Source organism: Myotis nattereri (assembly GCF_964212035.1).
Source record: "Myotis nattereri genome assembly, chromosome: 16".
Classification (NCBI taxonomy): domain Eukaryota; kingdom Metazoa; phylum Chordata; class Mammalia; order Chiroptera; family Vespertilionidae; genus Myotis; species Myotis nattereri.
Genome location: NC_138091.1, coordinates 40,621,584 through 40,648,433, shown reverse-complemented (window position 1 = coordinate 40,648,433; position 26,850 = coordinate 40,621,584). Strand labels below are relative to the sequence as shown.

Genomic DNA, 26,850 nt, shown 5'->3' with positions numbered 1-26,850 from the left:
ATGGCAGAGGATGGCAGTACCTGTGTCAGGGGTTGGTTGCAGGATTTAGTGAGGTGAGGCACAGGACCCGTTTCATTCATTGAAGCCAAACAATTAAATAACTGAACATCCGTGTAATGAGTGAATTGTGAATGAATAAAGGACTCCGTAAGCCGTGTGAGGGCAGCAGTCAGGGCAGTAACCCACCTAGACCCGTGGTCAGCAAACTGCGGCTCGGGAACCACATGCGGCTCTTTGGCCCCTTGAGTGTGGCTCTCCACAAAATACCACGTGCGGGGGCGCATGTACAGTACAATTGAAACTTTGTGGCCCATGTGCAGAAGTCGGTACTTTGTGGAAGAACCACACTCAAGGGGTCAAAGAGCCGCATGTGGCTCGCGAGCCGCAGTTTGCCAACCACTGACCTAGACCAACCACCGCGCCTGTAGGTCTAGACCAGTGGTTCTCAACCTTGGCTGCACATGAGAATCACCTGGGAATCTTTTTAAGATCCTGATTTCTGGGCCTCATCCTCCGGAACGAGGAGCTTAAAAAGATTCCCAGGTGATTCTAATGTGCAGCCAAGGTTGAGAACCACTGGTCTAGAAGGAACTGACAGCTGCGTGAATGAACGAACTATTGACCTTCGTGAGATTTTCAGAATAGATGGCGTCTTTACTAATGAGATCAATTCCTGCGCTGGGAGAGAGAGCCTGGACCAAGTGTCCTCAGCACTCCTTCCCAAGCTTAAATCCTGTGAGAACAAGAAAGGTCAGACGGTCCAATTGTACGAGTCAGGAAGTTTCTCTTCCTCTAGGGCAGCGAGAAAGGTCAAGGAACTGGAACCATGAAGCCGTGGCTGGAAAAAGGAATGAAAAGACCTTTTCGCAATCCCCCCAACTCCTCCCAAAGAAACACACCCCAGAACTGTCTGCATCTTCCGGTTTTGAATTGTGGTCTTGGACAATACTGGGTCTTCTAGTCCTGCCCTGGACCTTTGACCTCGTGTGAAAAGCAGAAAGGCCTGGTGTGCCCACCGAGATGCGGGCATTCATTTTCCGGTCGCGCCATCTCCTGGTCACAGGCGGAAACCGACGCGCAGATCCAGGCTCCTTGTTTGTTTACAGTGAGGCGCCAGCCCCGCCACCAGGGGAGCTGGGCAGGGAACAGTCTTGCTCCCCAGAATTTAATCCTGGCCTCCCGGGAGCGGACAGCTTGAAATGCATTCAGATTCAACGACGGGACCGTTTCCAACGTTCAGAGCTTGTTTATTTGGAAGCACATCTTTCTACCACGGAGTGGTTGCTCGTGCGTCTCTAATGTGGTAGCCCCTTTGGAAAGGGGACTGGGATGAGGCCTTTCCTAAAGTGCTGAGCTGCCACCGCCATCGATGGGCAAGGCATTTGTTTTTGTTTGGGGGGATTTGTTTATTTGTTTGTTTATTGGTGTCTGAACGCGCTCAGAACTATTTCTGTGACTCTGGTAAAGAGAGGTTGAGAGAGAGGAAGAGGGAGAACCAGGATCTGAAACCCCCTTCTATGTACTGTGACCAAAGGTTGAGCAAGGGCACAGGCAAAGGAGCCATTCCAGGCCGGCCCTGATTTGTGGGTCCTTGGACGGGGTCCATTAACTGCTTCACCAAATTTTATCTGAAAACCCCAGTTGGCAGGGTTTTTTTTCTGGAATGGAGAGCCACCAGGACGGCTTGACCAAGGCACAGGTTGAAGTCACTCAGCATGCCCCCATGAACGTTTCTCGGGACACCGGCCCCTCCAGATGCTTGGCCAAAAAGAAAAAAGAAAAAAAAAGACGTTTTTACTCAAAACAGCGAGTGACATGCTCTGGGTCATATCTGCCTTCTAGGAGACTCGCGAGGCACATGAACTTCGGAAGGGTCTGAGACATCTGACTGAAGTAAAGGAACATTTTTGTGACAAATTAATGTGGCTTCAATCAACGTTTCAAAACTTCATTGGCTGAGGAATACTCATGTAGTGACCGTCTAACTGGACTCCAGGAGCCAGGGCCCCAGGAACAGTCTCGGGAAACTGCTCATCAACAAGCAGGTACGGGAGTCTTTTGTTGGTCTCCCAGCACCAGGAGAGCCCAGCCTCAACACGAGGACCATGCGTGTTGCCACGAGACCGTGAAAACAGCTCTATGGCTGGAGAACAGAGAGGAGAGACTGACCCAATAGGTCCTTCAGTCGCCGAGGACCCACAGGCCTCACCTCAGGAAGCTTTGGTCATAATAATGACCTGACCCCCAGGAAATGGCAGCGCAGCTTGTAGTTATGACAACAACAACAACAACAAGATCACCTTCCCCATAAACCACGTGGTAGAGAACCAGCCAAGTGTTACCCGAGCAGCTGGCTTCCACCGTGAGTATTGGAATATTCTGTCTCCACGAAACCTCGTGGAATTTTATTATTTTTTTCTGCAAAAAGCTTTATTGTTTCATTTGGTCCAATGCATGGGAGAGGGCTTCAGGGTGGTTAAAAGAACGGCTAGTAGTTTCTTCGGGGAGAGGCTCCGGTAAAAGCCAGACACCAGGGGGATGCAGAGGGGCCCCTCAAAGGCCTCTGGACTCCACAGGCTCCTAGTCGTGCTTGAGGGGGAGCCTTTGGAAGAGATATGCGCCCAGCCCAGGGGTCGGCAGCCTGCAAGGTGAGTCAGGTGGTGCCCATCTTCTTGATGCGTTTCACCTGCTCACCCGGAAGTGGTTCTGCAGGAAGTCCCGGAGCTGAGGGTCTGCGCGGGTAGAACCCGGGGCCTGCAGCTCCAAGAGGGCCTGGGTCCGGTTCCTCTCCAAGGCCAGGGCGGCCTCCATGGCGTCCTGAGTTTTGCCCCCTCATCTTGGGAGGCTTCAGCACGTCCTGGAAGAGAATGCGGCCCCCCGCGCTGGGTTTGCAACTTTAAGACGCTCAGCGCCCTCGCGCTTCTTCTCTGCCAACTTGCGGGAAAAGTGGCCCACGCCCTCCAGAGCCACTTCCATCCTCCAGGTCGAAATAGAAGCCGAGAGGTAGGTGTGGGAGCCCCAGAGGCAGGCCGGCCAGGCGGTTGACCGCAGCCTCCACCGCAGTGGGTGGAATAGTTGATGAATTTGGGAGCTCATGGTTGTCTGGCGATAAGGAGTTAAGGTAGAAATAAACATCAACAGTGTGTTGGCTGGTCCCGGAGGTGGTTCTGAAGGTGGTGACTGGATAAGACAGGAGAGTGGCCGGAGGCTGGAAGAAGGGGCCTCCCTGGGTCTATTCCGTCCAAACACTGTTGAAGCAAGAGACAGATTTGTGCCCGCTGAGCGCACTGTCCCTCGTGGAATTCTTGCTCTATGTATCACTCTTCCAAAAACGAGCAGATGCTATATCTCCTCTGTAAAATGAGAATGTGTGGACTGGGGGGCTTGTAAAGGCCTGGAGAGGTCTTAACACTCACACACAGCAAAAAGGAAACCATCACGCCCTCTTTTCTGATGCCGCTCTAAAAATGTTAAATTCGTAAGGAACCTCTTTGTATGTTTCTTGTACTAACTACTTTTTATTTCTGGGTCGCTGTCATGGGACATTGCGTTTCCTGGTTTGGGGAGGAGGAGCAGGGAGAGGTGTGGACCATAAATTCTTAAAAAAATATTTTTATTGATTTCAGAGAGGGAGGGAGAGGGAGAGAGAGAGAAACATCAATGATGAGAGAGAATCATTGATCGGCTGCCCCCTACTGGGGATCGAGCTCACAACCCAGGCTTGTCGACAATTGTTGGGAAGCAGAATCTCAATGGATTGGGATAATGCTCCAGAGCAGGGGTTGCCCTGGTGGTCTGTGAGGTCCGGAAGGTTGGCGACCGCTGCCCCAGAGTATGGCAGTGTTTCACCTTGTTTTATACATTACAATCAAAGGAGGAGACATAAGTGGGTTACGTGAAATCCATTGGTGATGGATTAGGGAGGCGGGAGAAAGCAAAGGGAGGGACCTCTGGGATTGGATGAAAAGTAAAATGATAGACACATACTTCTTTTACTGAGGTGGGAACAGGATAGGTAGCAGTCAACAATTAATATGATAACAATAACAATGAAGGAATTTGTGGTCTCCATCCTGGTGCCCAGGGCTTTTGGTTGTGCCCTGAGGGGTCCAGAAAAAGGGAAAAGGGAAGTTACAAGTTACCCTGACATTTCGTTTTTTATTATTATTGTTTAAAGTATTATATACGTCTCCCCGCCCCCATTAACTCCCCTGCCACTCCCACCCCTGAGGGCAAGCCCCCACCACTCCAGTGTCTGTGTCCATTGGTTATGCTAATATACCCTGACATTTCCATGATATGCAATAGGCTCAGTTAAAGTAAAGATTGACCTTTGTCAGGGAAGATACCGGCCTAGGATGTGACTACCCACCGTAACTGCTTTTAGTTAAAAGTTTTAATTTCAGACCATCCTTGTGGCTACTTTAGGTCCTTCAGTTTGCAAGACCGCCATGCAGGCCTCCCTGAGCTTGTCAGGTCAGCATGTGGCCCCCTTTCCATCCATACAATAATCAAGCGTATCATCAGTGATGTCTCCTTTCCGGTGGACGTCTGTGACCATCACTGAGCCCAGAAGGCTTTCTTCATTTCTGCTCTCCTGGGGTGTGGCTACGCGGCCTTATTTTTGTCTTTGAAATATTATAAACTTCTAGGCAACGAGAAATATTGCCCTCTACAGGGCGTATCCATCTCAGGTGATCGGTGACCAGCACAGCACTTTTTAAATGGATTATTCATTCTTCTGTTACTTTGAGGTTTATACAGCCAGTGACAAGCTTGTTGATTAGAATCGCTTCTGCACACATTTATTGCTCAAGTATAAAAGGAGAGAGGATGCCAAGAAAAATTTTAAACAAAATCTGACAAAGAGAGGAAAGTCAGAAATAGGACTGGTAAAGGGATTTGAGGGCAAAGGTGTGTGGAATCCTCTAGCACTGTGCGAAATACATTCCTGTTGTTCATAAGCCACCCGTCGGCGGTATTCTGTTATAGCAACCTGAACGGTCTGAGACGGACGTGTCTTAGTAACTGACACAAAAGGGAAGCCCCGGGAGCCATACCGACCTGATCCAAGTACTGTTGACACGGTGGCGTCTGCTCAAATTACAGGCCTGGTCACCAGAAGCACACACTTCCCATGGCAGCCCCGGCCAGCCCTCCGCACAAGAAAGCATTGTTTCAGGGCACTTTCATTTCCATTACACCTGCGTGTGGGGGTGTATTATAATAATTTAAATATATTTGTTACTCCTGGGAGTGCAAAAAGCCGGGAAGGCGGCGGCTTGCATGAGAATGCGCCTTTGTCTGCTACACAGGTGAACTCAAACCTAGTAAATGACATTAAATGGCATCCTCTTGGCAACCTAAGAGAATTTTAAACCTCAAATCATTGAAAGTCTCATCAACTATGCAACAGTTCTACACACGTGAAAGTAAACGATGGACAGTTAAGGTGGAAGAGACACTGAAATACCTGGTTTATTGGTTTGCTGGGCTGCCATGGCGCAGTACCACTGGCTGGGAGGCTGTTGTAGGCACCTCTCGCCAACATCAGGAAGGTGTTCCCCGACAGGCCCCCACCCCCAACCCCAGTCAGTGGGAGAGGGCTGTTCCCAACCTCGACCCTTGTCTTCTCATATAAATGAATTAATACGAGAGACCTTGCCTGTGGTGTGAAAAGCCAATTTATTAAAGCAATGGAAGCATGCACCTTTATTGAAAAAGCAAAGCAAGCACACCTACACATCAGGCTTACGAAGCACAGACGGCTCTCCGCTGATCTGAAGAGCAGGTTGGGGGGAGGCCTAAGGCGTTATATACCCTCCTGCCGAAAGGTCTCAAGATTCCTCTGCTGAATGTTTTGGTGCAGGCTCATTCTCACGGCCCCTTGTACTTTGTTGTGGCCTTCCCAGAATTCATGAGGAGCACCTGCCAACGTTAGCTTGCCAAGGCTTGAGACCGCTGCTGGCTTCTCTGCTTAGGGAGTAAAGCTGCCCTTTTCCCCTTCCTCCTCCCCCTCCCTTTCCGCATCCTCTCCTTAGGGAGGGTTTTAACCACTTGTTCTCCTGTTCTTGGCTGGGGAAGAAAATGGCTTGCTGGTTACAAGCTGGCTGCCAGTTGCCCACACTGTTTGGCCTTGTTTTAACTTTCCTGTCTCAGTTTCCCTATTCCTCCTGCCCTGGAACCCTGGAACAGCCTCACATAAATTTATTTGCTCACAATTCTGAAGGCTAGAAACCCAAGATCAAGGTACAGGTGGGTGGGTTTATCCTGAGGCCTGTTTCCTTGACCTGCAGGTCTGTTCGCATCGTCTGTTCTCTCTGTGCACCCTATTGTTATAAGGACACCAGTCATATTAAATGAAGACGCACCTTAACGACCTCATTTTAACTTAATCACCTTTTTAAAGGTCTTATCTCCAAACTAGAGGCCCAGTGCACCCTCTCCAATCTGGGATCGCTGGCTCCTAACTGCTCACCTCCCTGCCTGCCTGCCTGATCGCCCCTAACCACTCTGCCTGCCTTCCTGATCGCCCCTAACTGCCCTCCTCTGCTGGCCTGGTTGCCCCTAACTGCCGTACCCTGCCAGCCTGATCATCCCTAACCGCCTCTGCCTCGGCCCCCACCACTGTGGCCTTGTCCGGAAGGATGTCCAGATGGATGTCTGGAAGACATCCGGTCTAATTAGCATATTACCCTTTTATTAGTATAGATACAGTCAATGTTGTGATGTACGGGGTTCGATGGGGCACAGTCAGGTGACTGGATGGTGTGCCTCATCCAATCAGTTCGAGGCCTTACGGACAAACGCTGAGGTTTCCTGGAGGTGGAGAAATTTGGCCTCAAGACGGTAGCACCAACTTCTGCCAGAATGTGCAGCCTATAGATTTTGAACTTGTCAGACCCTACAACCACATGAGGCAATACCTTAAAATAAATCTCTTAATGGTGTGCATATATACCCTGTTGGTTCTGTTTCTCTGGAGAACCCTAATTGATATTGTACCGTAGGAACTACTGAAATAAGTGTTTTTTGATTTGCTGGGCTGCCAAAGCAAATGCTGGGCTGGCTGGGAGGTTTTGTTGTTGCAAAAGGGAACCAGCCCGGTTCAGGCCACCTCAGAACTGCGAATCAGCCAAGCGCTGGCTGCAGTACTCACACAGAACTCCAGGTGGCGCCCCTGCACTACTCAAAAGAGGCTTCCTTGCGGCAGGCCTCACCTCACAGGCTTTGAAACTCAGATTTCAAGACAACCCAGTGACTCAGCAATGCCAAAGGGGCAGCATAACATTTGGACAAAGTTCACAAGCTTGCCGTCACAAAGATCACTTTTTCCTTGTGTCCTTTCTTGGAAGTCCTGTCTCTTTGGTAGGCGCTAGCATGATCGGAGCCAATAGCCACTTGGGCAATCTCATTACCCCCCTTCCATCCCTCCCCCCCCCCCCCCCCCATGAATAGGACACCCCGGGGTTAATAGAAAAGGAGGATTGCATTGCCAATTTGTCTTGTTTTCTGTCTGCAACGGAAAAGAGGTCACCGCCTCATTGTTCTAGGACCTAGGTTTTCTTTCTTTTCAAGTCTCCAGGGATGTGAGCCACTATGGCCCAAGGGCACAGCATGCCTGGGTGTTTATGCACACAGGGCATGACTCACCCTGACCCCAGGATGTCAGCTACCCACAGTGCTGGCGGGACAGACTCTGTGCCTGCTCGGCAAACCCCTCCGTTAATCCTGCTGGTGGTCAAGACCCTACCCTGTCATTAGGCCGTGTCCTTGACCACAAGCTCAAAACATTTGGCGGCGTGGGCTTGTTGAAGCCTTGTAATATTTTGTAAGAAAATTCGAGATGCCTTTACTTTTTAAATTTCTACGTTGGCTATGGGAAGCAGAACCAGCTATGTGGAGTGACTGACCCTGGGAAGGTCACCCAGGGGTTCAGAATCAGAATCATGGGCCGAGACCTGCCATCGGGGGTGTTGACTTTCCTAAATCTCTCCCTCCCCAGCCCGCCACCTCCACCATCACTCATCCTTTCCCGGTACTTTTTTTTTTTAAAGATGCACATTCGCATACGTACACAAATCCATGCCTGTGTTCCTGCAGTTTTAAGCAGCGTGTCACTGATGTTGTGCTCCTGGTCTAACCCAAAAGTAAGTGGAAGCATCACCTATCTTTTACATTAGAACCTGACTTTTTTTAAAAAATATATTTTTATTGATTTCAGAGAGGAAGGGGGAGGGGAGAGAGAGAGGGAGAGAAGGAGAGAGAGAAAGAAACACCAATGAGAGAGAATTATTGATCAGCTACCTCCTGCATGACCCCAGTGGGGATCGAACCTGCAACCCAGGCATGTGCCCTGACTAGGAATTGAACTGTGACCTCCTGGTTCATAGGTCAATGCTCAGCCACTGAGCCACGCCAGCCAGGCTAGAACCTGACTTTTAAAATATACACACAGTCTTCTTCTTGGAGATACACAATTCGGGATAGCAGATGAGAAGCCCAGAGGAATCCTGTAGAAAACAAACCTCATATTTTTCAAACTTACTTGAATATACATGACCTTTTCCCAGAGAGGGTCCCCATGAACGTCACTGGAACAATATCCCCGGAATACCATTTGGCAGTGCTGAATAAAATTCTCATCTCTTCGCGGCATAGGGTTGGGTGTGTAGGCAGTAACCCCAGCCGCCTGCTGTGCTGAGCCATTTGGGAGTTTGCAGAGTTAGTGTTAGAGTTCGTTGGGATTCTGTGGTCTCCAGGGCATTCTAATGGCTGACAAAAGCCAGGTCTCCTGGCAGTTTCCCAAGCCTGAGATGGCGGCAGAGAGTAGAGTAAGTAGAACCCTCGCCTGCCTCTGGGGGGCCCGTCCCATCCCTCCCGAAGCACACAGGCATCTCCGCCCAGGGCCGCCCTGGGACCTCTCCAGCTGTTCCATCTCTGGCATCAGGGGACCCTCCCATTCCCAGTCCCTTGGGTGACCTTCAGCCACCTTCAGTCCCTTTTTTTTTTCACCTTCAGTCTCTTGAAAGACAAATTGAAAGGCAACTCGATTCCTAAAAACTGCTCAGTTCTTCATCCCTCTCTAAACCAAAGCCATAACCCGGAGGCAGTAATTTTATTATGGATAATGAAAAAAATCCTTATCTCTCTCCCAGGAATACTCCCTTCAATCCTTTCATTGGCCTCAAAGAGTGGGCAGCTTTGCACCAGAACTGAAGTTTCTATACCACCCCTGGTAGTGTTTCATAATCATAGGAGTTAGGAGGGGGTACATACTTAGTTTGAAGTCTTTGGGGGGCCAATGACCTTGTAGCAATGACCCTATGTGATGGCAATAAGTGGTTGAATGTTACTGCGTGTGTTAGATTTATTTTTTTATTTTTATTTTTTCTGTTCATCAGATTATTTATTCACTTGATTCTTAGATTCACTTGTTGATAGATGCATATTTGTTGTTCATAATTTGTATCTTTACCTTTTTCTTCCTCTTCCTCTTCTTAAAGGATAATTTCAGCATTTCATATAATCCTGGTTTGGTGGTGATGAACTCCTTTAGCTTTTCCTTATCTGTGAAGCTCTTTATCTGACCTTCAATTCTGAATGATAGCTTTGCTGGATAAAGTAATCTTGGTTGTAGGTTCTTGGTATTCATCACTTTGAATATTTCTTGCCACTCCCTTCTGGCCTGCAAAGTTTCTGTTGAGAAATCAGCTGACAGTCATATGGGTATTCCCTTGTAGGTAACTGAGTTTCTTTCTCTTGCTGTTTTTAAGATTCTCTCTTTATCTTTTGCTCTTGGCATTTTAATTATGATGTGTCTTGGTGTGGTCCTCTTTGGATTCCTTTTGTTTGGGGTTCTCTGCGCTTCCTGGACCTGTAAGTCTATTTCTTTCACCAGGTGGGGGAAGTTTTCTGTCATTATTTCTTCAAATAGGTTTTCAATATCTTGCTCTCTCTCATCTTCTGGCACCCCTATAATTCTGATGTTGGTACGCTTGAAGCTGTCCCAGAGGCTCCTTACACTATCCTCGCATTTTTGGATTCTTTTTTCATTTTGCTTTTCCGGTTGGGTGTTTTTTGCTTCCTCGCATTTCAAATCATTGACTTGATTCTTGCGCTCCTCTGGTCTGCTGTCGGGAGTCTGTATAATATTCGTTATTTCAGTCCGTGTATGCTTAATTTCTAGTTGGTTCCCCAATATAACATCAAGGGTCTCATTAGTTTTCTTGTAGATCTCATTAAGTTTATCGGCGGCTTCTAAACAGTTCTTGAGAGACCTTAAAAGTGTGGTTCTGAACTCTATATCTTCCATTGACAATTTTGTCCTGTTTCTTTGTCTCCGCATTTTGTTATGCTTCCTTGGTGCACCCCCTAGTGGTCAGTCTTATAGTTAAACCTTGATTGTTGTAGCTAATACCAGGGAGGGTTTGACCTCCATGCCAAGTGGCTATGAGAATCCTAGATTTAAAACTCTAGAAGTTCCCTGAGTTGTCTCTGAAAAATGTATTGACTTATCTATATAGATCAGTGGTTCTCAACCTTCCTAATACCACGACCCTTTAATACAGTTCCTCATGGTGTGGCGACCCCCAACCATAAAATTATTTTCGTTGCTACTTCATAACTGTAATTTTGCTACTGTTATGAATCGTCATGTAAACATCTGATATGCAGGATGTATTTTCATTGTTACAAATTGAACATAATTAAAGCATAGTGACTAATCCCAAAAACAATATGTAATTATATATGTGTTTTCCGATGGTCTTAGGCGACCCCTGTGAAAGGGTCGTTCGACCCCCAAAGGGGTCACGACCCACAGGTTGACGACCCATAGGTTGGGAACCGCTGATATAGATAAAAGCTTGAGCAACTGGCCGACCCGCTGACTGACCAGTAGCTATGACGTGCACTGACCACCAGGGGGAAGACGCTCTACGTAGGAGCTGCCAAGCTGCAGTGACTTGGCAGCTGTGCTTCTCGGGTGGCACACCTGGAACCAGAGAGGAGGGAGCCCGATTCTGGGGTGCATCACCTGAGAACCACTCTCTTGCAATCCGGGACCCCTCGGGGGATGTTGGAGAGCCAGTTTCCACCTGATTCCCACAGGCCAGGCCAAGGGATCCCACCAGTGCACAAATCCATGCACTGGGCCTCTAGTAAGGAATACAATTGCTGGGCAATGGTGATGGTGCCATGATGGGTGATTCTCTCTGGCTTCTTTTTTTGTTAATCCTCACCCAAGGACATTTTTCCAATGATTTTTTAGAGAGAGTGGAAAGGTGGGGGAGAGACAGAGAGAGAGAGAGAAACATCGATGTGAGAGAGACACATTGACTGGTTGCCCCTTCTCCCCCGACACGCACCTAGACCAGGGCTGGGGATCAAGCTTGCAACCGAGGTACATGCCCTTGACCAGAACTGAACCTGGGACTCTTCAGTCTAAGGGCTGATGCTCTATCTTCTGAACCAAACTGGCTCGGCCTCTCTCTGGCTTCTTCATGGGCTTTGGGACCATCAGTAACACTTGTTTTCACTTTGTGGCTCTTGTAGAGAGGTCAGGTGGCAACATCTCTCTTTTTTTAAAAAAATATATATTTTATTGATTTTTTACAGAGAGGAAGGGAGAGGGATAGAGAGTCAGAAACATCGATGAGAGAGAAACATCGATCAGCTGCCTCCTGCACACTCCCTACTGGGGATGTGCCCGCAACCCAGGTACATGCCCTTGGCCGGAATCGAACCTGGGACCCTTGAGTCCGCAGGCTGACTCTCTATCCACTGAGCCAAACCGGTTAGGGCGGCAACATCTCTTAATTGGTAAATCTAGCTTTCAGAATCTGTCACACACAACTCATCAGTCAGGTCACCTGACAAACATTGATTGGTTATCAGCTGGACAAACTCCCAGGGGCAGGGGCACTAAATTCAATGAGACGCCAGCCCTGGCCTAACGGAAGATGAGGCAGAGTCGAGGACATTCATCAAAGATGTAGGCGCTGCTCTTGAAGAAATGTGCCTGCTCCAATATTTCTCTAAGTCACGTCAAAAGTCACAACTTTTTTCGCCTGGTGGTTCAGAGTACAGCCTCCAGCATCAGAGGGTCTTGTTGAGTTCTGTGAACCAGCTGTGCCCATGAGCAAGTGATGCAACCTCTTCAAGTTTTGGTTTCCACGTCCAGGAAATAGAAATAATCATGGCCCCTGTCTCTAACTTGTCGTGAGGATTAAATGAGATCCTGCATTCAAAGCACGTGGTGCACCACCTCACAGATCGTAAGCTCTCAATAAAAAGTAGCATTTGCTATTCATCTTCTTCTTCCCCATCCCAGGACATAAAGAAGCACAGGCCACGTTCCGAGCTATCTCTCTACATCTCCAGTCTCTACGTAGAGCCCTTTCCCAATCCAGCACATGCCAGAGAACCAGATCATTCCATTCTCCGCCAGCCTTCAAACATTCGCAGGAATCACAGACGTTGGAAAACTTGGCCAAAAGAGAAAAACTACAAAAGGAGTGATACAAGGAGGAGCTTGACATCTACCTGAAATTCCTCTAAAAGGCCAGTGGGAGCGTGCCCCTCCTCTAGCCCATGGTGTGCACCCACTGAGCCTTGTGTTACTGTTATCTGCTCCCCCAGGGGTCACATGCTTCAAGTATTGCAAATCCCTGAGCTTCCCTGGGAAGCTGTGGAGTCCCCACGTCATGGATCTCCCAGCAGCCATTCTCCAAGGACCTTGCACAGACATTCGTGGGCTCGTCTGCCAGCCATGAAGCTCCAGGGCAGGTTCTCCAGCGATTGCCACGGATGCAGCACCTGGGCTTTGCTTTCGTTGGCCCTGCTATCCGTAGAGCTTGCTGGTGCTCCTCCCGCAGCGAGACAGAGACAGCGTAGGGTGTTTTCTTCTGGCTGCTCTTCCTTAGCAGAGCAACACTGCCCCTCCCTCCTTTAGGTTGTGGTGCCTTAGAATCTCCTGGAGAATCACAGGGGCAGTCAGGGACAGACCTCATGCCAGGACTCCCAGGCTCGTTGCTCGCCATCCTGACTCACCCTCCTAACACCAGGGCAGCTCGGTCAGTCTATTAGGACGTGGTACTTGTACAGAAGAAATTCTAGTTGTTTCTAAACCATGTTTTACATTCAAATGCCCTTAAAGAGAGAGAAAAAGGTCTGAATATGAAATCAAGACAATAGGATATTTTAAAGAGGGTGAAGGATACAGGTCAAAGAATCACGACTAATTGATGATGAAGATTTTTAAAAAGAGACCTCCATAATAGTTCATCATTGGTCAAGTTTTTGCTGTGTTCCAGGCCCTATCCTAAGTGCCTGTGTAGATTTTCTCATCAAATCCTCAAAAATTTTTTAAGAAGGTGCAATTATTATCCCCAACTAAAACCGGGAAAACACAGAAGTTGGGTGGGGTTAAGCAACGTGGTAAATTTTGGGCTCCTCTTCATTCCTTTAAAATCTGTATCTGGGTAAAGTCACGTTTTAAAAACCCTGCAGAGGAAAAAAGAAAACGTAATTTCAACATGTCCTAGATTGCATTTATAACAGAAGGGTGTCCGGGGCTGGCTGGATGAGTGGGATCTCAGTGCCTTCAGGTGCTGGCTGGGTGAGCCTTCTTCTTTCGCAACCAACTGTTCCTGAAGCCTGGGCTGACGTCGTCAACCAACTCTGAAAGCAAATATGTGGTCTGAGTGGTTTCCCGGTGGGTCCTGGTCTCACCTCTCAGGCTGGGACCTTCTCTGCTGGAACGGAGGAGGGACAGGAGGTCTAAACAGAAGCAGAATAGAAAAGCTCAGAGCTGCAGAGGACCATCATGAAGTGTATGAGCGTCTCACCACTGTACTGTACCCTCAACACTCATACAAAATAATCTTGAGTGTCAACTGTATTTAAAATAAAATTTTTTTGATGAAGAATTATGCTGATTTTAAGAAAAAGAAAAGCTCAGAACCTTCGATTCCTCCTCAGTTGACTTAGGCCACTCATGGTGTGGCCTTGCTTTCTTATTTGACGTATAGACACAGTTACCTCCTGGCAGTCAAGACCCTCAGCGTCCTGCTGATTCCACAAAAACAGAGTCAGCTCATCATGTTACCTTCCATACGCCCCGACTCATGCCAAGCCCTCTCCACTCACGTTCATTTGCTGCCCACCGCTTGCTAGGTTCAGAGTTAAGTCTCCTTGCGTGTGTTATTGCATGGGAAACTAAGCTGATGATGGAAGACAGGCAAGAGTCCCAGGAAGGCATCTGCCTTCTCTCAGAAACAGAAATGCGCTGTTGAAAGAGACTCTGCAGTTAACAAACTTGGTCATTAAAAACATTTACAAATGCAGCATTTAAACTCGCAGGCCTGGGCTCCAGGTCTGGACGGGCCACCCACGGGGAGGGTAAGACGGAGAAGTTACTCAACAGCCCTAACCTTCACCTCCCTGGGCTGTACAGAAGAATTAATGTACATGGAGCAGGCTTGATGAAGGTCATATTTCACTTTCATTATTGCAGTTATTAGTTATAGTCATGAAACACTATGAAATATCCTTGATGCCGGTGTACTCATAGCTCTCTCCTTGTTGACGGCCTCACTTTGTTTTGTGTGTTTTTAATTTATATATATATATATATTTATATATATTTTATTGATTTTTTACAGAGAGGAAGGGAGAGAGAGAGTTAGAAACATTGATGAGAGAGAAACATCGATCAGCTGCCTCCTGCACATCTCCCACTGGGGATGTGCCCGCAACCCAGGTACATGCCCTTGACTGGAATCGAACCCGGGACCCTTCAGTCCGCAGGCCGACGCTCTATCCACTGAGCCAAACCGGTTTCGGCAATTTATATATTTTTTAATTCAAAATTTTTTCAGTTACAGTTGGCATTCAATATTACATTAGTTTCTGGTGTATAGCATCATGGTTAGGCATTTATATAACTCATGAAGCGATCCATCTGAGAAGTCTAGTGCTCACCTGGCACCATACGTAGTTATTACAGTATTATTTGACCATATTCCCCATGCTGTACTCACATCCCCATGACTATTTTGTAACTGCCAACTTGTACTTCTTAACCCCTACAGAAAGAGCTCTTGTAGGTACCCAATAACTATTTGTTGAAATGGATGGATGGATGGATGGATGGATGGATGATTCCAAAGCCTCGTTGTGTGTGTTTTCATACTATTCTGGAAAAGTGACGCTTTCGATCTATGACATTAGGTGCTGGATGGAGCAGTGAGGCCATGAGCTTCTCAACACAGGGACTTCTAATAGGGTTGATTGACTGTCCACCTGCTGAGAGAAGTGTTTCTTCCCTTGCAGAGTTAAGTATTTTTTTAAAAAAATATATTTCTTTATTGATTTCAGAGAGGAAGGGAGAAGGAGAGAGAGATAGAAACATCAATGATGAGAGAGAATCATTGATTGGCTGCCTCCTGCACACCCCCCACTGGGGATGGAGCCCGCAACCCAGGCATATGCCCTTGGCCGGAATCGAACCTGGGACCCCTCAGTCCGAAGGCCGACGCTCTATCCACTTAGCCAAGCCAGCCAGGGCCAGAGTTAAGTATTAAAACAATCAGAACTCAGGGGGTATCTGTCATAGAGGCAGGTAAAGCCAGAAATAGGAAGATGTCATTTCTGAATGGAACAGACTAGAACTAATGCAGGTGGAACAAAGGAGTCCGAGAATCGGCCCTTAGCCTGGATAAGAAGGCCACTGTCTCTACGGAGAAGGGATTTTATCTTCCTCCAGGGTCCAACCTATGGATTCCCTGTCTTGCACCTCGGCCCACACTAGTCCTGCTTCTCCTTTTGTATTTCCCGGCTTCATTAATATTCTCATCATATACCACTCACCCATGCATACCCTCCCAGCTTCCATATCTGTCCCCCTGTCTCACTCCTGCCACCCTGAACCACATGCGACATCTCTCCTCTTTCTCACTCTCTCTCTCAAACATTCTTCTTGCCTAGCCTTATCTAATTCCTGGAGTTCCCTAAACACATGTTGGTCTTTCTTTCCTTTTTAATCCTTACCTGAGGTTATGTTTTTATTGATTTTTAGAGAGACACAGAGAGAGAAACATTGATCATTTGCCTCCCATACACACTCCAACCAGGGATCGAACCCGAAACCTTTTGGTGTACAGGACAATGCTTAACCAATTAAGCCACCTGGCCAGGGCGACACATCTTGTTCTTGCTAACCATTCCTTTGCACGTCCTCTTCCCTCCACTCATCTTACAAGACTCAGTTCAAACATCTCCATGTTCAGAGAAACAATGAAGACTCCCCTGATCTCAAGCAGAATTCACAGCTCCCGACTGTGTTTCACTCATACACCCTCTCACAGGACATTTTAGCTATTTGTTTACGTGTCTGTCTTCCTAGCTACACTGAATGTTTCTTGAGGGGAGGGCTCTTGTTTTGTTTATGTTAATATTCTCCCGGACCTAGTCATAATATACCTAGACCTCGATAAATATTCATTAAGTGATATGGACCAAGACAAGAAATTAAAAACCCGTTCTTGACTCACGCCTCCTACCACTGCCGGAGACGGGCCCTGTCTTCCTTCCTGCAGAAATAACATCAGCATCTGGCTGTTTCCGAAACCATTATCCCCATCCCGCCCGTACATCTTGGCCATCAAATTAAAAGGACTGTCATTGCAATGACTCGCTCCACCCACTGCTGTATGTTTCCTGTTCAGGGTGTTGTGATTCCATAGCCTCGTAGAAGTGAGTTAGGATCTTCGGCGAAAGGAACTTGAGTGCGGGAGCACAGGGTTGTAGATGAGCGTGGTGACCTGCATAATAATAACACTGGCCGACACGGGTGAGATGCTTCAACACGATCACAGCCCAGAACCCCGTGGGAATGACGGCCTTTCTCCTTCTTTAGGTGATGAAGGTTAGGACATTCCCTCCCACACATGCCTGGAGGCCATGGTGCTGAAGGCGTCATATCTCCCTGGGTCTCCCTCTGGAGCAGGAGCAGGGGAACCCCCCACTTCTACGGGTCTGGCAGTCTGTCCTCCTCCTCTGGTCCCCTGTACTGTGTCCGTCTGCTCAGGCTCCTAAAGAGCCACCCTACACCAAGACCCCACTGTGTGAGTCTTGGACCAGGTTAGACACTGGGACTGCACCGTCCTAGGGTTTTAGGGCCACACGGATGTGACATGCAGACAATATGGCAAGGGGTAGGCTTGGTCTCTAGCCTGCTCTCCTGTTACAGTGGCCGCTCCTGGCCTAAGCAGTGGACCAAGGAAGCGTGAGGTGAAGGAGAAGGAAAGACCGTCCTCGCTGGGTCCAGAAATGCCCGGATGCAGGTGATGTGCTGTAGACCTCCCAGTTCTGCAAAACGCATAGGGGGCTTTATCTTCTGAGACCTCACACAGCAGACCCTGGAAGGCCCAGGGCCCGTTCTTCCGTTGTGATTCCTACGGAGAAAGCATTATCCAGGGCAGGAGTGAGTGCGATAGGAACGGAGAAACAGAAATCCAGGTGCAACCAATGTCTCCAAGGGTCTATTCCGGAAAAGGAGGAAAAAAGAAGCTCTTAGGCACACAATTATGTCTTCTGATGCAATTGCTTCTTGAGTGTTGAAAACTCACATTTAGTCTCTGGACATGAATTACTTTCATGCTGAAAGGGGCAGAGGGTAGGGTATCCAGCCTCAACTTCCCGCTCTCCACCTCTCAGCACACTTCTAGCTGGGCCCCTAATCTTTTTTATTTTTACTTTTAAAAAATATATTTTTATTGATTGTAGAGGGGAAGGGAGAAGGAAAGAGCCAGAGAAACATCAGTGATGAGAGAGAATCATTGATTAGTTGTCTCCTGCACGCCCTTTACTGGGGATGGAGCCTGCAACCCAGGTACATGCCCTTGACTGGAATCAAACCCTGGACCTTTCAGTTGGAGCTCTATCCCCTGAGCCAAACCAGCGATGGCCTCTTTAGGTGTTTTTTAAGTGCTTTATCGCGCTGACCGTGAGTGGAGTATCGGGTAGGAGTGGTAATTGTAAGGAGATTTGTCTCGTTCCTGATCTGGGGGGGAGGGACTTTCATTCACCATTAAATAGGATCTTCGTGAAGGTTCTTTCTAGGTAACCTGGCTCAGGTTAGTTTCTCCTGTTTCCCAGTTTGTAAGGGGTTCTCATGAAGGAGGCATTGAATTTTACCCAATGTTCACGCTGCACCAGTTCAGAGGACCATATGTTTTTACTCCTTTATTCCGTTACCACGGTGAATTCTGCGCTGCGATGACCAAATGTGACCACAGATCTGCAGCCCTGGATGCAAATGCACAAGACGTGTTCTTCTTCTGCATCACTGGCCTGGATCTGCTAATATGTTCTTTAAACTTTTTACATCTGTTTGCAAGCGAGACGGGCCTATAATTTTCCTCTCTGTGATGTCTTAATCAAGTTTTAGTTTCGTGGCTTCATAAAAGGAAAACTGATGAGTCATCTCAGCCTTTTTTTTTTTTTTTTTTTTTAGATCTGAAAGTGTTTCCTCTTATATTTTTCAGGAAGCAGTTGCATAGAATTGGTTTTCATTCTTCTTTAGACACTTGGTACTCATCGCCAGCAAAATCATCTAGAATCAAGCATTTCCCTCTACAGGGTTTTAAAAGTACAAATTAAATTTCCTTAATAGTCACAGGGCTATTCAAATGATCTCTTTTAGATTTTGTGGTAGCTTGCGCCTCTTGAGGAACTGGTCCGTTTCACGTAAGTTGTCCAGTTTATGCGTGTGAAGTTGTTTGTGATATTCTCTTATCATCCTTTTGATGTCTGCCGTCTGCAGTGATACCCGGTTTAATTTCTGGTATAGCTAATTGGTGATTTAAATTTAAATCACTTTTTTTTTTCCCTCTGTCAGTCTTGATAGAGATTTGTCCATTTTCTCAATCTTTCCAAAGAACCCGGTTTTGTGTATTTTTACCTATTTTTGGATTTTTTAAAAATCAATGTCTTTAGGGGAGGTGGGCTGGTGACAAGTTCCCTCACTTCTCCTTCCTCTGGAATGCTTTTCCTTTCATTCCCGAATGAAATTTCCACTGGATGGAGAGCTGTGCCTGGGTTTCTTTCGCTCATGAAAATAACGACGCCTTTTCCTTTGGCCTCTGTGGCCTCCAGTGAGAAATTGCAGTTAAGGTGTCACTTTCAAGATTTCCCCTCTGTCTTTTCTGGGGTTTGATTGTTATGTGTCTTGGCATAGATTTCGTGGATGTGGATTCCTCCGGGGGAAGGGCTGGATTTGGCCAACGGGAACTGCTTAGATGATCGATGCTACAGAAAACTTCAGGCCCTTTTCTGATTTTACAAGAGAACCTGGAAATATGGAGTTTTAAAAATTTGAAACCACCTGATTTTTAAGCCTTGCAGTAGTTCTTCCCCCCCCCCCCCCGCCTCCCCCAATAAAGTACTGGATACAAAAATGAGAACAAAAAGAAAAATGATCTTCCAGGCCTCAAGGTCTATGGGACATATTTGTGAGCCCTTAGAGGTGGTTCTCTGGGCAACTGTTTCATCTGATGCTCTTGGCCTTGGCTTTAACTTTGACACTAAGATGAGAGGTCATGCTTCTTTTTAATTAATTACATTTTCCCATTCCTTATGTTCACCTGCCATGAGTTACTTTGTTGTATTTCTTTTTTTTTTAATTGTAGTACCTTTTATAAGAACAGAATTTTATTGTTTTAAATATACTTTTATTGATTTCAGAGAGGAAGGGAGAGGGAGAGAGAGATAGAAACATCAATGATGAGAGAGAATCATTGATCAGTTGCCTCCTGCACACCCCACACTGGGGATCAAGCCGGCAACCTGGGCATGTGCCCTGACCAGGAATTCAACCTGGTTCATAGGTTGCTGTCCAACCACCGAGCCACACCAGCTGGGCTATTTCTTTTCTTTTCTTTTTTTTTTTTAATATATTTTATTGGTTTTTTTTGTTTTTTGTTTTTTTTTTTACAGAGAGGAAGGGAGAGGGATAGAGAGTTAGAAACATCAATCAGCTGCCTCCTGCACACTCCCCACTGGGGACGTGCCCGCAACCAAGGCACATGCCCCCAACCGGAATTGAACCTGGGACCCTTCGATCCGCAGGCGGACGCTCTATCCACTGAGCCAAACCGGTCAGGGCTTCTTTTTTTTTTTAAATCCTCACCCGAGGATATGGAGAGAGAGAGAGAGAGAGAGAGAGAGAGAGAGAGAGAGAGAGAGAGAGAGACAGAGAGAGACAGAGACATACATCAATGTGACAGAGACACATTGATCAGCTGCCTCCCCTACGGGCTCCAACATACAGGCCCCGACTGGGTATCGAAACCACAGCCTAGGTATGTGCCCTGACCAGGAATTGAACCTGTAACCTTGTGGTGTGTGGGACGGTGCTCCAATCCCCTGAACCACACTGGCCAGGGCTAGTCACTTTGTTTTAACTATGTCTCCAGACTCGGTTTATCATTGGGCTTTCGCTTGGTAATTATTTTTAAAATGAGGCTATCTAGCCCACTTACAGTCATGACATGCTAGATACGATTAATCTTCATTTGCTTCCTCTGTGATGTATGTCTGGGCTTTTACACGTGGCTTCTGGAGACAAGCAACCGGCTACAGAAGAGACACAGCGGAGATTTAAAATAGGCGTGTGGTCAAGATGACCACATTGGCTGGGTTTCATATGCTTAGCACTCATTCCCACACATATGTAACATTTGGTATTCTGAATATGTAAAAGACCGTCCTCATTTATTTATAGTTACATCATAGATTCCTTTGAACTAAGACCATTAAAAACAATGGTTTTTCCCTTCCTCTCCTCCCCCATGTGTCTAAAAGAGCACAAAGCCAGTTAGTTCTGGGGGAGGGTTTGGATGCTCCCACCCTCCAGCTGGCACCCCACATTCCTCAGCGGGGGGCTGCTCAGCGGCTGGCCCCCGATGAAATGGGAGCCCCAGTCTGTGACACGGGGCCCCCTCTCCGGCTCAGGCCATTGGGAACACCTGCTCTGCTCTTGCAGCCCTGCAACGCAGGCTGCCCTGCCGACACGCAGAAAGGAGATGGGAGGAAATGACTTCCTCCTCTCACGCCTCCTGCTTCTTGGTCCTAGATGGGGAAGGGTGGCAGGGAGAGCTGTGCTGTCCGTGCTTGTCCTCTGTTCACGGACCCCGGATTCACTCCCTCCCTCCCTCCTCCTGCTTTCTCAGCCCCACATTCAGACGGACAGGGGCGGGAAGAAAGGGGGACAGGGGCGGGAAGAAAGGGGGAGCGGCTGCCAGGAAAGACTGAGGAGGAATGGAAAAGCAGAGCATCTCCTTGGACGGCTGGGATGGGATAATGGACTCCCCAGCTGAGCATCCAGGCACCTGGGGTGGAAAGAAACATCGCCACTCCTCCCACTGAGACGGAACGGCTCAGAAGGACCGGGTCACCCTGCTTCCAGCCAACCTGAGCTGGCAGGAGCCCGAGGCTGTGTTTCCTCCGCCTCGCAGGCTGCAGGCCGGCTGGGTGGTGCACGGCGCAGCCCAGGGAGGCAGGGAGCCCAGCTACTGGGCTCTCCATTCAGTCCCCTGCTAGGTTCCCTTAGAATCTTCACACCAATGGGAAGTCCGGGATTCAAGGTTCAGTTTTTCCAAAGCCCTCCCCGACCTGAGCCCCAAGACGTGTCATTTGATGAGCAGAATATGGGGTTCGAAGTCAGGCAGACTTAGATTGAAGAATTGTCTCGGCCTCTGAGCAGCTGTGTGACCTAGAATAGTGCTCTTAAGAGTGGAGTGAGCCCTGGGTGTGCTCAGTGGTTAGAGCGCCGGCCTGAGCACTGAAGGGTTGCAGGTTTGATCCCCGATCCCCAGCCCCTGTCGGAGTGTGTGTGGGAGGCAATCAATGTGTCTCTCTCACATCGATGTTCCTCTCTCTCTCTCTCTCTCTTCCTCTTCCTCCCTCACTCCCTCCCTTCCACTCTCTCTAAAAATCAATGGAAAAAAATATCCTTGGGTGAGGATTAACAACAACAACAAAAAAGACTGCAGCGAGATATCAGACAGGGTTCTGCAGAGAAACAGAACCAATAGGATGCACGGCGCGCGCGCACACACACACACACACACACACAGAGAGAGAGAGACAGACAGACACAGACTGATTGATTTGAAGGAACTGGCTCATGCATTGGGGATGCCTGACAACTGCAAAATCTGATGGGGGAGGAGGGCAGGCTGGAGACTCGGGAAAGAGTTGCAGTTCAAGTGCAAAGGCAGGCAGCCAGCCGGAAGGAAGCAACTGCCTCACATATACACAGCCATGAGGGGGATGGGGGTGATGTGCATCAGAAGGCAAAAAAGGGTGGAAACGACGAAGTTTCACACTCATAAGTCATGCTACATAAATTATGAAGGGTTATTATAAAAATAACCCTGAATTCACTCAAATTTATTTTTAAAGAAGAAGTCATCCCATTCAGTACTTTATTATTAGTAACAAATTGCTGATGACACATTTCACAGCTAATTGGACTCACCAGAGTGTGCTAGCTGCGAGGCTGGAAACGGCCGTGTTCATGCCTCGGGCTGGAGAGGCTCCAGAGGTGCAGACGACGTCTTACTTATTTTTTTTTTTTAATTTTTAAAATTGATTTCAGAGAGGAAGGGAGAGGTAGAGAGAGATAGAAACATCATCAATGATGAGAGAGAATCATTGATCAGCTGCCTCCTGCATGTCCCCCACTGGGGATCGTGCCTGCAACCTGGGCATGTGCCCTTGACCAGAATCGAACCCGGGACCCTTCAGTCCGCAGGCCGACACTCTATCCACTGAGCCAAACCAGCTAGGGCACTGTGCTTCAGTTGTGGGAGGAATGTATTATCTGCACGTGGCCATGACCTGGACTGCCTGGACCGGACTTGACGGAAGGTTTGGTCAGACGAGCTCGCAGAGGCGCAGAGAGGGCATGAGGAGACATCGGGGCTGTGGGTAAAAGGTATTTACTGCACCCCCTGGGGGCATGAGGCCCTGTGAGTAGACACTCCAGATAATGGATAGTGCACAGGCCCATCCCCACCCTTCAAAGAGGGTGTATGGGAGACAAGACCGACCAATATGTAATCAGCATAAACACAAAGAGACGAAGACAGTAATTCCAAGGGTATGTTGAGGGGGAAGAATGAATGGGTAAGGTGGGAGAAATGAGCCACAAGATCACTGGTGAGAGAACAGACTGCTTGTTGTGTCTCTGGTGGACCCGGTCATTAGAACCCAGAGAAGAAAACCCCGGAAAGCAGTCTGGGGGGGCCTCCAAGTGCACGTTCTCCACTGGCGGGGGGTCAGCAGGGCGCTGCTCGGGGCTCCCGGGAGCCCGATTTGGAGTGTGGGGCTGTCGGTGCCCCCGCAGTCCGCTGGGCAAGGGGACCTGTCCTCTCTGGGAACAGGGATTAGTGGCTTCCTCTGCGGTTCTTTCCAGGATACCTTTGCGGTTACCCACTCCCCCTGGGAGGAAAGACAGCTCTCCATGGGCTATATCTTAGCTGCGGGTGACTGTTCACTTCTTGCCCTCCTCGCTCCCACCAGTGTGGATGGAGAAATCATGGTGTGGAACGTGGAGACCGTCGCTGCTTCAGAAAGTCACTGCATGTCCCTCTCAGAGAGAGTGGTGCACTGACAAAGGAAGCTTAGGAGGGACTGTGCTGGCTTCCCTCCAAGTGACATTAATTGGCGATTAGGTGAAAAAGGAACCTTTGTGCTAATAGGCTGTCCTTCTCGTAACCATTTATATTCACTATTTTTACATAAATTTCAGGAGCTATCATTTCATAGGAAAGATTCCTATTACCTCCTTCCTGCAATGTCACCTTAATGGACTGGGTAAATCCGCAGGCTTCTCCTCCTGTTTTTGAGTGTCCTGAGACTTGTCAGGTGATACCCCTTGGTAGTTTTGGAGTGGCCCCCCCAAAACTGGAAAATCTGTTCTTGACCTATCAAACCATTCCATTGAACAACTTTGCGAAGCTGCCTGCCTGCCTGGGGGAAAAAATTAACAGGCTGGTAGGAAATGATGACCTGAATATTATCCCCTAAGGATCTAGAGTTGCTGTTTTTCTTTTTTTTTTTTTTAAGTTTATTTTTATTTTTATTTTTTTTAATTAAATCTTTATTGTTCAGATTATTACATTTGTTCCTCTTTCCCCCCCACCCCCCCATAACTCCCCTCCTCCCAGTTCCCGCCCCACCCTCCGCCCTCACTCCCCACCCACTGTCCTCATCCATTGGTGCACCATTTTTGTCCAGTATCTTCCCGCATCTCCCACACCCCTTTCCCCCCCCAAGAATAGTCAGTCCATTCCCTTTCTATGTCCCTGATTCTATTATAATCAACAGTTCATTCCGTTCATCAGATTATTTATTCACTTGATTCTTAGATTCACTTGTTGATAGATGCATATTTGTTGTTCATAATTTGTATCTTTACCTTTTTCTTCCTCTTCCTCTTCTTAAAGGATACCTTTCAGCATTTCATATAATCCTGGTTTGGTGGTGATGAACTCCTTTAGCTTTTCCTTATCTGTGAAGCTCTTTATCTGACCTTCAATTCTGAATGATAGTTTTGCTGGATAAAGTAATCTTGGTTGTAGGTTCTTGGTATTCATCACTTTGAATATTTCTTGCCACTCCCTTCTGGCCTGCAAAGTTTCTGTTGAGAAATCAGCTGACAGTCGTATGGGTATTCCCTTGTAGGTAACTGAGTTTCTTTCTCTTGCTGTTTTTAAGATTCTCTCTTTATCTTTTGCTCTTGGCATTTTAATTATGATGTGTCTTGGTGTGGTCCTCTTTGGATTCCTTTTGTTTGGGGTTCTCCGCGCTTCTTGGACCTGTAAGTCCATTTCTTTCACCAGGTGAGGGAAGTTTTCTGTCATTATTTCTTCAAATAGGTTTTCAATATCTTGCTCTCTCTCATCTTCTGGCGCCCCTATAATTCTGATGTTGGTACGCTTGAAGCTGTCCCAGAGGCTCCTTACACTATCCTCGCATTTTTGGATTCTTTTTTCATTTTGCTTTTCCAGTTGGGTGTGTTTTGCTTCCTCGCATTTCAAATCATTGACTTGATTCTTGCGCTCCTCTGGTCTGCTGTCGGGAGTCTGTATATTATCCTTTATTTCAGTCAGTGTATGCTTAATTTCTAGTTGGTTCCCCAATATAAGATCGAGGGTTTCATTAGTTTTCTTGTAGATCTCATTAAGTTTATCGGCGGCTTCTAAACAGTTCTTGAGAGACCTTAAAAGTGTGGTTCTGAACTCTATATCTTCCATTGACAATTTTGTCCTGTTTCTTTGTCTCCGCATTTTGTTATGCTTTCTTGGTGCACCCCCTAGTGGTCTTTGTTCGAAGTCTTACAGTTAAATCTTGATTGTTGTAGCTAATTCCAGGGAGGGTTTGACCTCCAGGCCAAGTGGCTATGAGAATCAGCTGTGTCTGCAGTGAGAGAACTTCTGTCCTCTAGGGAGGTGCTAATCTAGCCTTTGCCTGAGGCTATCCGGCAAATGCCTCTGTGCAGGGCTTGGGTGGGGCGGGTCGCACAGGATCAACAGGGTGGGCCGGAGAGAGCAGTTATGGCGACTCTCAGTCCTGTTCCCAGGGGCTCTGCCTCTCTGAGTCCCAGCAACGGCTGCAAACCTCGGAGAGAAAGCTGCACTCGCTCTGACCGAAGCCAGACAGTCCCGCTTCTCCCGTTTGAGTCTGGGTACCTGGAGACTCTCCCAGATCTGGAGCTCAGAGTCTGCGACTCCCTCCCGATTGAAAACGCCAACCGCGCCCTCCGCTGCCAGCCGGCTCTGCGCGCTCCGCACCTCAGAATTTGACTTCAGCACTGCGCCTCCTCTGAGTGTCCGTATGCGTTTCTCTTTCCTCCTAGTTGTAGGACTTCCACTCAGCCAGCGTTCCTGTGGTTCTGGGTGATGTCCCTTCCGTTTTTTGGTTTCACTTTTGAAGTAGTTGTTCAAAGCAGCAAACTCCGGCGTTAACCTATGCCGCCATCTTGGTTCTCCATCGAGTTGCTGTTTTTCAAAAAAAATTGAGTTAACTATCTTTTGGGCATTTACTTGTAGACTCATATTTTCTATCATCTGCTATATCTGTTTTTATAAACATCCATACAGTAGACTGAATGGTGTTAAGTCCTAACACCCAATGTGCTGGTATCTGGGAGATGGTTAGGCCGTGAGGGTGGAGCCCTCATGAAGGGGATTAGTGCCCTCATGAAAGAGGCCGCGGAGAGCTCCCTTGCCCCCACTGCCAGTTGAGGACACAGAAAAAAAGATGGCAGTCTCTGATCTGAGAGACAGGTCTTCCCCAGACACCGAATCTGCCTGCACCTTGCTCTTGCATTTCCAAGTCTCTAAGAACTGTGAGAAGTCGTGTTTATAAGCCGTCCAGCCTAGGGTATTGTGTTATAGCAGCCCGAAAGGACTAAGACATCAACCTTTCCCATCAGACATTGGTTACTTTTTGGTCAGAAGCAATGGAACAGCATGAAAGTCTCTCCAGTGTTTAGGTAAATACCTGGGCTCATGTCCTGGACCTACACTAACCAGTATGCAGTGGTACGTGGGTCTTATAATCTCTGGACTCCCGTTTCTCCCACTTCTAGAATGGAGGTAACTGTAGTTCCCCAGACAGAATTGTTGGAGAGCTCACATGGGAAAATGCCCGCGAATCTCCTTTATGAAGGATGTATACTGATGTTAATTACAGTACTGCTCTCAGAGATCACCGGGGACTGGCCACCAGATTCCAGAGGGTCATTAAAATCCAGCTCTAGGCACCAGCAAAATC

General features: G+C 47.8%; 1 protein-coding gene across 1 annotated transcript in view; it reads left to right on the top strand.

Annotated features, from left to right (window-relative positions):
* Positions 1 to 26,850, top strand: part of LOC308531858 (uncharacterized protein) — a gene marked incomplete at its 5' end in the record, with an annotated part of 48,368 nt that continues 21,518 nt past the window's right edge. Inside the window, 2 exons of the mRNA XM_081108952.1 lie at positions 1 to 31; positions 2,249 to 2,362. Of these exons, the coding sequence (XP_080965078.1) occupies positions 1 to 31; positions 2,249 to 2,362 (145 nt within the window). The remainder of the gene's footprint in view (positions 32 to 2,248; positions 2,363 to 26,850) is intronic.